Here is a 12999-nt window from a genome sequence, read left to right on the forward strand (position 1 = left end):
TTCCTGTGCATTCACTGATTAGAAAGCTCACAGCTTCTTGCCATTCATCAGTACCCAGCAGGGATGCTTCAGTACTGCAGAACGATCTTCCTCTTGACTGAGAAAAAGGTTTTTCTGTAGTAATAATAAAAAAATACCATTATACTTTCACCTTAATATCTGAGAGAAACTGTCATGTCTCCTATCAAATATGAACAATGGGGTTTTGGGTAATTTTGGGGGGTTGAGTTGTTGTGGGGTTTTCCCCTCCTTTTCTGGCTCTTACATTTCTCAGCATTCACATTTCTTTGATATTTTGGCTTTAGCTTATATAAATTTTCTAGCTTTAAAAATTGCTGAGAGTCACAATCTTGAAAGTGAATTTATCTTAACATGGACTTTATGTCTCTATATTAAGTTTTTCTTCCCTCAAATAAAACATTTATATGTGTGATATGTTTCAGGAATTGAACAGAAAAGATATTCTTAAGGAGTAATAATTTAAAAAATGAAATAATAGGAAAAATGTTCCAACCATATAAAATATGAGAGTTCGTGCGCCTCTGTGTGCAAGAAATTGTGGTGCTCTGACCTTTTTGGAAATTAATAACGCTACTCAGGTGTTTCAGTCTGTGTAAATGAATGCTGTGTAAAATGGCTTCATGATTTCAAAAGACCCAATTAACCAAATTTGATACAGGTATGGTTGGCGGACCACAGAGTGGACAGAATGCCGTGTCGATCCTCTCCTTAGCCAACAGGACAAGAGGCGAGGAAACCAGACGGCGCTGTGTGGAGGTGGCATTCAAACCAGAGAAATGTACTGTGTGCAAGCTAATGAAAATCTCCTCTCCTACCTAAATACCCTCAAGGATAAAGAAGGTAAATTTGATTCAATTGCATTTGAATTAGTGTGAAATCAGAGCATGTCAGCATTCCAGAGCTCCTTGACAGCCACTATCTTTTTCCATGAGTGCCTTCTTACTTTGTGAGTTACTGCTATTTTTGAATTCAGATGAAAATGCTTAATTGACATAGCAGAGATTTCATTCTCTGTGCTGCAAATTTAGGTTCCTAGCTACAAATTACTCTGTCTTAATACCTGCTGAAAACTACTGTCTTATATAAAGGATGTCTCTCAGTAAGAAAGAGCATGAGAAGGTGTGTCAGAAATCCTAGATTTGGTTCCTTCATCTGCTGTAAATTTCTTTTGTATCCTTCAGCTGGGTGATGAACTTGTGCTCTTTGGTGTGTGGATGGAATATGCCAATTCTGGCATGTAAGCTCAATATAGAAAAATGTAAAAATATGATTATATTTCATTCTCAAGAAATTGATTTTTTTTCTTCTTTTCTTGATTTGTCCAAGTTCTTACATAGCTTTCAGAACTTCAAGCCAATATAATTTCATCGGTTTATTTCCCTAACTGAAAGAGAGAAGAGATTATTCCTTGTCACTGTTACAACTTGTACAGCTTCTTAAGAAAAAAGTGAATAACTTAGGAGACAAAATCTTTAATTCCTCTGGTAATATACGTACTTTAGAACAACACTTGATTAGTTTATGTTACATCTACTACTGCATGCTAATGCAGCACTATAGATTTAGAAATCAGTGAATTAAGCTAAATGCATTTAGCTTTTTAATTGTTTTATCCTCTTCTGCACCTGTTTCATCCAAACACACATTATTAATAATAAAAAATTAAATAAATGCAGCCACATACTTCAGGAAAAGCAACATCATTGTACAAGTCCTGTGTAATACACCATTTAGGCCTGGGTTGGCCAAACTGCAGGCTGGTGAGATTTCTGCTGTGGTTTAAAGGTACTCTCAAACTTGCCGTAGAGGTAGAGTTTGTGGGGAATATTAATGCCAACAACCATTTCAACATGATTGCTAGGATCAGTAGCAGTGAGCTACTGAGCATTATGAGCTCCATGGGCCCTGCATCTGTATTTATAAAAGAAGAAGCTTTCAAGCCTCTTCGTTTAATGAAAATCAGCTTCTGCCCAAGGGCTTTTAGTAAATCGCCTCTGTGGAACAAAGTTTAGATGCCCCTGCAATAGTGTGAATGAGGAAAACCTCCCAGCTAAGGAGAAGTAACAATAAAACCAGTGGCAGCTTACTGTTCAGAATGATGATTAGGATTTTGGTAGGCTGTGAAGTCTTGCCGGCTTAGGCGGGTGTGAAATCTACCCTTATCAGACTGTGACAGGAATACGCAGAGCCCATCAGGAGGTAATCTCTGCAGGCCCTGGAAAGCTGATTAAAATGTAACTAGTCTTTGGATGCATAAACATGAGAACAGTTTTTCAAGAGCTCAAACTGAGGGTGAAGTGGGTCTTAGTTTAAAAAGGAACTCAGGGCTGTTTCCATATTAGGGGACAGATTTTTGGAAGAGCTGCTGCTTCTTCACTCATCGTCCCTCCCTTTCCCCTCATAGAAACATACTCATAGAAAACTAAAAGTAATTTGAGGATGGAAAAAAGCCAGGTAACACAGCCACCAGATTTAGCTGTGGGGAAACGCCTTCATTTCAGTGTAGTTTGCGGTTGATGGTAGGGAATGCTGTCTGCGTAAGGCTGCTTTAAAGACCTCCATTCTCATATACTCATGGTGGCGTTTCCCTGTTATTTCAGAAAGTCAGTCACAGAGCAAGTCGAAGGCTAGTGCTGCACCTCTGCTATCAATCACTTTTGAAATAACAGGTAGGTAAATTAAGGCCTCTGACTCGGCCTTTTGATTAAAAACATGCGAAGGAGGCAACGTCCCTTTTGGGAGACCTTGTTGGCTATATGTGTATAATTAACATGTTTATGGAACTCTGGAATATTTAAATGGATTCATGCATTCTCAGGAAATTTCAGGTCAGTTTGAAAGTGATAGGCCCAAACTCAAACTAATGATGATGAGCCTGCTGGGATGCTGAGACAGTTTCCTGCTCCACTCCTTTCAATTCTGAACTCTGGGAATCATTTTGCAGCTTTCATCATATCAGCTGTTTCCAATCCCTTCTGTAGATTCAAAACACTGAGTTAGGGCTCCAGTAAGAATTTGAACTTTTAATACTTAGCTGAACCAGAATCCCTCATGGCATTAAGGTCAGAAGGAAGTAGAAGGAGTATTGTATGCAGTAATTAAGCAGGTGGCAATCAAGTTTCATGGAGGCCACTGTCATTCTGCCATTTACTTGCCACTGACTTAAATAGTTTCATCTCTGTTCACCTCAATTGGTTTAGTCGTGAAGTTACTCTCACTGTAAGATGGGGTGGATTTTGTCATCTTTTTTGGAGTACCTTTAAAACCCTCGATGTAGAATAAGAATGGGAGGAAAGTTCCTTTACGGGCATAAATTTATTCTACATCTGCAAACACACAGTCATTGCTCTAATAAAAATGGGAGAACTGCATACATGCATGGAATTGTCCTGTTTCTTAGACCATCAGGTTCTGAATTATCTAATGAATTTTTATGATAGATTTCAATGTTATAGAAAATGAGAAGAACGTGAATTCTTTAATTGTTGGTCAATTAATGTGTTTTGGGCTTGGGTTTTTCTTGGGTTTTTTGAGTGTGGAGAAATTTCCTATGAAACCAGCGTGACAAATGACCACAGAGAAATATGAAGTTGTGTTTGCTTACACTGATGCAGTCACACACAAATACACTCTCTTTGCCAGCCTGGTCATTACTGGGCACTAGTCTCTTGAGGGTTTCTAGAGAAGGATGGGGAGTTTGCGATCTTGATAAATGTAACAAATGCATAAGAACAGAACTGTTCTTTTTCTTTTCAGCCCTTTCTAAAATGCAGTAATTCAAGGAGGTGTTTTATAAGGGTATAAAATATATTCAGCTAAAGTTTCCTAATATAGCAGATAATTTGAGGACATGAAAATTGAATCTTATTTTGTTTTTTAGGTCACTACTCTCAAACTTGAAATTTATTGAAAATTGAATCTAATTTTTTAGTTAGACAGAAGGAGAAAGGGATTATCGAAATGCATTCACATTTCTCTCCATTCTTGGCCCAAAATTTGGTCAAATTTCACAGAGATCTTGTAGTATTACACACGGTCTAATCAGCTTTGAGCATCACTTCCAAGTTAAAAAGGAACAATCCTTATTGCTGCCGCAGGCGAGTATGAAAGGACAGCAATGAGACAAGGTTTTAAACTGTAAATTTCTGCATCCAGAATCATTGTCTCTCAGAGTGTCTTTGATAAACAGTAAGCATCAAATCTGAGCTCATTTATACTTTTTTCATACTGAAAGAAATCCATTTAAATTGATAGGAACAAGATGATCATAAGATACCAAGGCAAGGCTGTTTTCTTATTTTACTGTCAACTCAAAGACAGAATTCTGAGTAAGCCTGATTGAATGGATCCTTAATGCTCCATGATGAAAACACTTTTTTAAATAACCTGAAAGATAGCTTATCTATCCTACTGTTGAATTCTTTTGTTTTAAAAGCAATATATCACAGATCTGTTAGCAGACATTTGTACATCACTTATGGTATAAAAGCAACATTTCAAAAACATTTTGGCATATTTAGAGATTTATTGATACCTGTGATATGAAAAACCTACTATTTAAAACTTCCTAAGGAAAGATCTTTGTTATTTTTCAAAGTAACATCCCATGAACTAGTGTGATGGTAAGTCCTTTATCCAGATGCAGGCTGGAGATGAAGCATGGCATTCCTCAGAATACGTTCTCTGTTCCCTGAAGCAAGGCTGCGTCTCAGGGGTGTAATTGACCCTTAATTTCAATTGTCTCACTTGGGTAATTCCCTGATTAAATCAAGGTTAAAAAAGTACAGATAGGAATTACTTACTGGTTTTCTTTTTTTATTTGAAAATATTCAATACAAACTCAATTACAGGCAAATTATTTTTATTTATATCCATTTTCTATACAAAATATGCATGTTATGTTGATTATCATGCATGTTAGATGTGAATGTCAAACTTACTGTAAAATTCAATGTTCTGTCATAAAATCTAACTCCAGTTAGACAAATGTTGGAATATTTGGTTTTATATTATTTTGTGTTGAGAGATTGGTGAGCTGGAGGCAGTAATGTTGAAGGACTATGTGACATCTTCATGCCTTCTTTATGTGGAGCAACACAGTGTAAAACTGCACCAAAGGAGGCAATGTGGGAAATCAGAATAGGGGGAGGATTTTTCATTCCCTTTTCCCCTTAAAAAAGTGAGAATTGAATGTTTTTTCTGTAACTGGAAAGATCACATACTTAGAAAGTCTGAAGAGAAAGGCATACACACACACAATGTCTACAAGTGAGACCACACTTTAACAACTTGGTGTTTACTTTCACATTATATCAGTTGTTATTGATCTCGTCTTTCAGAAGGATATTTTGTCATATTCTGAACTTTTTTTATCAGAGAGCTCTTTCCATCAAAAGAAATTATTTGTAGTGGTGGTGGCAAAAAATTAATGAGGTAACCTTCCTGTGAAAAAAAGTGCTGAGAGAGTAGAATGAGAGTGTTTTAAGTTAAGGAATAGCATGTTTTTTCAATCAACCAATGTGATTTAATGTGGCAGACTTCACTTTGCCTGCTAGCAGATATTCTCTACTTAGTGTAATATTTTTTCAAGTCCTGAATTATGAAAGATAATTAAAGTCTTGCTTGCAATAAAATGGTACATTTTGAGTTAGAGTTCTGCACCTTACTCTGGCATCTTTTAGAGTTGTCCTATTATTTGTATGACCTGAGAAGTCAAAGATTAAAGTATGTAAGGAGGAGGGTGATTTTCGCCTGGCTTATTGATCTTTAAAGAGCAGAAGAATCTGCTTTCAGATGTGTCTTTACAGATTAATAATACTTTAATGAAAAAATAAATTATGCCATTTTAATTATCTTGAATATATTATGTATATATATTTATAGTATATGCAAACCATATATATTTGAAACAAAACCTGTCTTGAACTAAAGCTTCTACTGCACAAATCTTATTGCTGAGTATGCATTTTATGGTCTTTAGAGTAAAAAAAAACAACAATTTTTTTGGTAATTTTAGCTTGTTTCAAATTATAGCTTAAAAATAATCTTTTAAATATTAATTAACCAGGCCTTTGAAGTTATAGTATCATATACTATATATATACACACAAGTGCAAAGGGATTTATACAGCTTTTTTTTCAGTTTCTTAAGAAAAGAAGTAGTAAGATACAGGACATCAATTAACACAGAGTGCACAGTGAACAATCATTGTAGTAGCATAATTTATCCCTTAAGTGAAAGGACTGGTCCAAGAGGGTGCTGCAATATCTAGTCTCCCTGACTCCACACAAGTGGATTTGACTCTGTTCATGCAGAGAGTAAACTGACTTCTGTTTCATTTTTTCAAAGTGGGCATTTTCCCGTCACTTCTTCAGTTTAAAATGATGAGATAGCAGCCTTTCTGATTGAAGGATGGTTCTGTCCACGTAAAGCTGACATGTGAGAAATGTTTTTACTTTGTTTTGACAGCTTCGAGGCCGGTGGACCGTAAACTGTGTACAGCGCCTCTTCCCAGCACCTCCCAGCTGTGCCATATTCCCTGTCCTACAGAATGTGAGACCTCAGCATGGTCAGCCTGGGGACCATGCACCTATGAAAGCTGTGATGACCCTCAGGCCAAGAAGGGTATGTAAAAGTTTAGCAGATCCTTTTAATGGTGATTAATATTCCTAAGTCACTAGGAACCTCTGGCTATGCAAGCACGCTAAGTTTTGTACCAAGAAGTGTATATTCAGTGCCTCTGAGCATCAAAATTGAATTAGGACTGTATTTAACATTACTATTACACCAAAGCTGGCAAAAATGTAGCCTGTTTACTAAACTCTCAAGATCAGTTTGGGTTTTTACAGGGCGATTCCCGTTTCAAGCCTTTCTCTCAGATTGAAAGGGATATAGTTTGTCTGTGTGTTCAAATCACAATTCTGGCACTGTCTTGAAAAGAGGACAGAGGCAGCCTTTGAGTTATGTAGTGTCCAAGTGACTCAAAGATTTACAGTTCAGTAATAGCTTAAGGATTCACCATTAGACCGTAAAGCATGATCTGGCAAGGAAATGGGACCATTCATTGTTGGTACGTGACACTGTTTTACTGATGACATATGTGCTGGTTTCAATTTCAGCATGTTTTACAGCTTATTCCCATGCAGAACAGATTGTAGTAACCTGACATCAAAATAGGAAAGCAAGAATACAATGACAGGGACCTCATGTTAGAAGTCTGTGGGTTCCTGGCTATAAATGAGAAAAACTGGCCTAGTCATTGCTGCAGTGTGATTATCTGACAAAAGCTGGGAATACAGACTTGGTTCCTTGATTAAAAACAACAGTAAGAAAGGGCAGCTACATATGTCCACTTGAAGGAGCAACTGTGATTAGTATGTTAGTTTAGTTCTGGCATACTGCTAGCTACACTTCTGTGTGGGCAGCAATAATGCAAGTTTTGCAAAGCTGTTTTGCAGAACTCTGACCCAACCTTGATCAATTCAAGAAGGAAAAAGCAATTCAGTGTGTAAGCCTATTGGATTAAGTCTTCTCTGAGTATAACTGTCAAGTAGTCTGTTTTTTCTGTTTCTGTTCCATCGCTGAAAGATTTGCTACATTTTGGGGGGGTAAAGTTTGGGTTTGTGAGACTGATTTGGACATCTGCCTAAAGGAAATATATTAGGATGTACATTATACAAGCCTTTATTCCTGTACACATGAGCAGGGATATTTTCTCAACTGCCAATGTTTTCCTTGTGTCTGGAAATTCTTACATTTTATTTTATAATTGCATTGACAGTTCTTCTGAGAGAATGATGTAAAAGTTGTACAGGCACTCCCACTTTTAGCAGCATGTCTTTCTGCATATTTCCGGATCACTTGCCTCCTTTGTTGCTGTAGACATTGGAGTTCTTTATTTTTGAAATTATATCAGCCTTTTGTGTCAGACTTGCTAAACCATTTGCTCATAATTTGACTGATCTCTTCAGTTTAGAAAAAAACTTCACACAAACAACAATGGAAGATACATGGAAATGTATTTTTAAAGTAATATTTATTATAATTAAATTAAGAGGCATGTCCTCAAACAAAGAATCAGTTCTTGTGTTTGACAACTCTCCTGTTTAGTTTGTGTTCTGATAGAAATGAAAGAGTTATATGTAGCATTTTATAAACAATGTCTGTATAATACTAACCTGCCTAAATATTGATATAAAAGAGACTGTGAAAAGAAACAAACCATTGCCAAAGTTAAAAATATTCCAATCAGATAGAAACTATCGAAAGTTATTACATGAGAAACTATTTTTTGAATCCATTCAATTTGGTTAGGCTGTTCTGACTATATGTAGTCTGGCTTTTTCAACATGCTATCCTGAAAGTAGGAGAGGGGTTTGCTCTTGGTCATTAACATTGACCTGGCAGATGACACACTGTATAAAGGCCCATCAGTTTCTCCATCTCAAAATGAATTTGGGTAGTCTTAAGGAAATTTGTAAATGCTTTCAAAGGAATATTGTGATGTTTATTACTGAAAATTTGTCCATAGGACTTCTTGTTTTTATTTCCATGCCTTTGGTTTTCTCACAATGTAGTCTTTTTATTCTTCTATTTTATTTTGGGGGGTTGGAGCAGGAATGTAGTGTTTATAAGCTGATTTCATTTGGTAATCCGTCCCTATTGGAAGGTACCTGAGAAGAAAACAAACAATATATTTGAGAAATGGCAGCCCAGAGATCTAGTAGAGATTTATTAAATGAGATGGATCTGTACACATAGATAAAAAAATGCTTCACTTTGCCTTTTAGAATTGAATTGCTATTTTCATGGACTTTTCAGGCTTTAAACTAAGGAAACGTCGCATCACCAATGAGCCTACAGGAGGAACAGGAAACTGCCCTCACTTGCTAGAAGCCATCCCATGTGAAGAGCCCTCATGCTATGACTGGAGAATCACAGGGCTGGAGGAATGCATTCCCGACAATGAAAAGCCATGTGGCCCTGGTACACAAGTTCCTGTTGTCGTCTGTGTCAACAGTGATGGTAAGATGCTTTTTCCTGCAGTCCACACCAACTAGAGGGAAGATGCTAATATGTAGTCCAAAAGGGTAGCAGCTTCCGTTCTCAGCTTTCTTGATCCTTAAAACCAAGAGGTCTAGAATAGAGATAAATGTCCTTTAGTATTGGTTAGGAAGGGAAAGACCTCTGGTTGCTCTAGGATCAAGCTCCTTCGTCTACACGCTGTAGGTTTTCAAAGCTAAATGAAGAGACTTTGAGAAAATTAATAGAAAACGACTATTGTTCATCAGTAGATCAAACTCATGCCTGCACTGGCGTGACTGAATTCCCTGATGTAATCCCACTAACAAAGCTGATCCTCTCTGTCCAGAAACAAATAAAGTGTGAGTAAAGTGAGATGCATTGCAGTAAGTATAGCTGGAAGAAAAATAATAATGTGTTTATTAAAAAGAATGGTTTGATGTGTGTTATGGAGTTGGGTTGACAGTCTGAGCTGTCTTGCTTCTACAAAAGGTCAAAAAATACCTCCATTATTCAATTATCTTCTGTGAGAGAAAACAGATTTTGCATGACATAGTCATAAAAGCCAATTTTGAAAGCTGCTTACAGAATGCTTTAATCTACAGAAGATTTATGAATTACTGTTGCAAGAATATTCCTTATTCATTAGTGATATTATAGTCTAGAGCAGCATATAAATTAAAATAATTTTACTGACTGCAGTGTAGTATGGTAGTAGGCTTCTAACTCCCTACAGAAGATTAAGTAAGAGGATACATCTGATGAGTGTTAACAGCTGCACAAAATATTTTCAAATTAAATTGATCAGAAGTAATAAAAACTGATTATAGAGATATTTAAATCTTGGGATTTCATGCTGAAGAATTTGGGTCATAACTGAGTTTTGGGGCTTAAATTGAAAAGCTTAGATTTAGAGTGTAAGCTTTATTTTTCTGCATACACCTAAGGGAACTGGTAACAATTTTTACAGTTCAGAAAGAGATTAGGCTAAAATTACAGTACTGAATCTACTATATTTTTTGTCCTTATCTGAAAAAATTTCCCTTTGCAATGTAATAATTTCTTGGCAACAACACTGAAACTATTGGCAGTCTTGTTTGTATATGTTTTTGGATGAAAAATGGCCTTTTCCTTATAAATGAAAGTGTTTCCTAAATAACTGTGATTTTTTTCTCTTTTTTTTAATAGCAAAAAAAATTGATCAGTAAAAAAAAAGAAAGTGTTGGGTATTTTTTTGTTTTGCTTTACTAGATTTGGTTAGTTTGGTTTACCTTTTTTTCTTTTTTTGAGGAGGGGTATTTTCTCATGTGTTACCTAATTGCTTACTAAAATGTAATATAGCAATTTATATTGACTGTAACTTATTGTATATTTGGAACATGCAATTGAGCCACTACACTTTGAGATATCTTTTAAGTATATGGCATTTTCTGTTGAAAACTCACAGGATTTGCTCTCTGTGCTGCATGGCCTTTGGTTTTGGCCAAATTTGACTTTGAAGACTCGTGATTTTTTTTTTTACTCACAGTAGTAATCTTTGTCTCTCTGTCTTTCTGAGTTATATGTCATTATACATTGCCTATGTCAGCAGTCTTCCTCAGAAGAAATCAGGCTTTGACCATATGCCTGTCAGTGTTTAAAATTTGAAGAGTTGTGGGCATAGTTTCAAAGAAAGGCGAAAACAAATTGCAATTATGGCTTGTTTTGCAAAGATCCAATCAGCCACAAAGATACATGTTGAATATCTTTTGAAAGAATGGAAAAGCAATGAAGAGTAATGTAGTGGATTGCCCTAGCTTTTCTTTGAATCCCTTCTCTTAGTAAACAATATTCTGTGTACTTCGCCAGTAATACCAAGTATCTGTTGCTTAGGTCTCTCCCGAGAAAGATTAGCATGATGCAGTAGAAGCAAACAAAGTGCAAAGTAAGGACCCACCAACCTCATCATTCTCTCCCTCCAAACTGTCTCTTCTCAAGTATCTCCTTTGTCTCCCACAGCACACCAACCCCCTAAAAAACCTGTAGGCAACTCTTAAATACTTCTCTAAACACCCACTGCCACCTCTTCCCAGGTAGTTCCCATCTAGTACTTTGGCATCCTACCCCTGCAGTCAACAGAATAACCATGGTATCCTTCACCAAACACTTGTTGCAGGTGTCTAAATTCTGCTCTGCAAAATACAAGAGAGCAACACTTTGCATTCAGGCAGGTTTTGCTTCAAGCCCTACATCTGCAGGGTAGTTTGCAGTAAAATAAAGTTTGGAGAATGCTACTCTTCATTGTCGAAACATCATGGTTTAAATTACTCATCCCTAGAAATTTGTGGTATTCAGTGTTCTTTGAGCATTTCTTGGAGAAGACTGCATTGACTGTCGGTTAAAGACTGTGCCTCAATTAACAGGATACATAATTTATATAATAAGCATGTGTTACTATAATTTTGATCTAAATAGCACACAGGGGATTTCATTTAGTTTTACATGTAAAAATGACTCTGAAGAGAAATAGTGTGGAGAAAGCATTAATTTTTGCCTAAGTTTGCTATGTTACTCAAACTGAACCAATCTTTGCTTAACAATATTCTCTTCAGTCTCTCAAGAGCTTTATTATTATTATTATTAATGAGCCTATCTTAAAGTGCCTGGATAGGAAAGGTTGGATTGAAGGGACCTAAGTGTATTAAAATAAAAGTTTATTTTCCCCTTGGCTTCTGCTTTATAAAATGAAAAAGGCTGGTGGTATATATTTGAGAGTAAGCATTGTACTCTAAAGTACTGCTTTAACAACATAAACCCTACACTGATTAGCATCTTCTCTTCCTGTGCACTGTTCCATCGTTCTATATGTTTGAAGCATAATCAGTTGGGATAACGTGTCTTGACCTGGATGTTTTACTTCACAATTAGAATCAAGCAACAGTGTTTGTGAGATTGTTTCATATAATTGGAATGAGCTTCTCTCTTCAATTAGGTGTATAGATAAGAGTCATTACAGCCTTTGAGACAATAGCAAACAATAGATTATCCTCCTGTCTCATTGCTGGAGGCCTGTGATTGTCATTCTCTTTCCACAGCAGAATGCAGTAATCAGGATTTTCATTCAGGCTGAAAAAAAATATGACAGTCAGTACCCCAGGTTGTCATTGCAGAGGCTATAATGAACTTTGATGTATTTTATTATATAAAAGGAACTTCAGTCTTTTACTGTGGAAAGAACCTTTTCAGAATAATTTTCCAGGAAATTCATGAAGGAGGTCCTTTAGGTAAAAAGAACACCTTTCAGTTGTGGCAACTCCCAGACTGGACAGAAACTGATCAGAATTCCTCCACTGTATACATAATTTTAATAAGTAGAGATCTGTTGCTGGTGTTCCATTCTACAGATTACCTTGAATAATGACAGAATGATTTTTTAAAAATAAATTGTTATCCATCTTTTTTTATATATGCAAGGCATACTTGCACACACACGGGTATGTACATATTATCTATTATAAGCATTTTAATACAGTTCAGAAGAGTGGTTTTAGAACAGATGAATTTGCTCTGTTTCTCTATAGCTATGACAATTTATGAAGAATACAGTTTCAAAAATATTTCTGTATTATTTGAAGTCTATGGTAAGAAAGCTGGCCACTTCCACACTCCGTTAACAGACATGTTAGTGCCAATCATATGTAAATAGGGCAAACTAATTTCTGACATAAAAATCCACAAAATTAACTACTGCTGAAAATACCTACAAAATGCTCGTTTCATTCATTTTTGGTTTTATCTTTGGACTGAAATCTGTAGCACAGGTACTAGCAGTGGCTGTAGTATCAGTAGTGTGATTCTGATCCTCACAGTCGGCTGAAATGACTTGCTCATTTTGTAAGAATATGTAAATAATAAATTGCTTTACAGCCTTTATGATATACTGGACTTTGTGCCACTGTATGTGCTACTCTGGATAA

At 36.2% G+C, this 12999-nt stretch overlaps 1 protein-coding gene across 3 annotated transcripts in view; it reads left to right on the forward strand.

Annotated features, from left to right (window-relative positions):
* Positions 1 to 12999, forward strand: part of THSD7A (thrombospondin type 1 domain containing 7A) — a 268216-nt gene that overhangs the window by 163023 nt on the left and 92194 nt on the right. For 2 of the 3 annotated variants that reach the window (XM_018075615.3, XM_018075617.3), the window contains 4 exons: positions 680 to 861; positions 2622 to 2690; positions 6491 to 6646; positions 8843 to 9046. In XM_018075615.3, coding sequence (XP_017931104.1) covers positions 680 to 861; positions 2622 to 2690; positions 6491 to 6646; positions 8843 to 9046 — 611 coding nt within the window. The remainder of the gene's footprint in view (positions 1 to 679; positions 862 to 2621; positions 2691 to 6490; positions 6647 to 8842; positions 9047 to 12999) is intronic. The other variant, XM_018075616.3, reaches the window with a different exon arrangement.

The sequence above is a fragment of the Manacus vitellinus genome, unplaced genomic scaffold (assembly GCF_001715985.3).
Source record: "Manacus vitellinus isolate BGI_N305 unplaced genomic scaffold, ASM171598v3 scaffold_3_pilon, whole genome shotgun sequence".
Classification (NCBI taxonomy): Eukaryota; Metazoa; Chordata; class Aves; order Passeriformes; family Pipridae; genus Manacus; species Manacus vitellinus.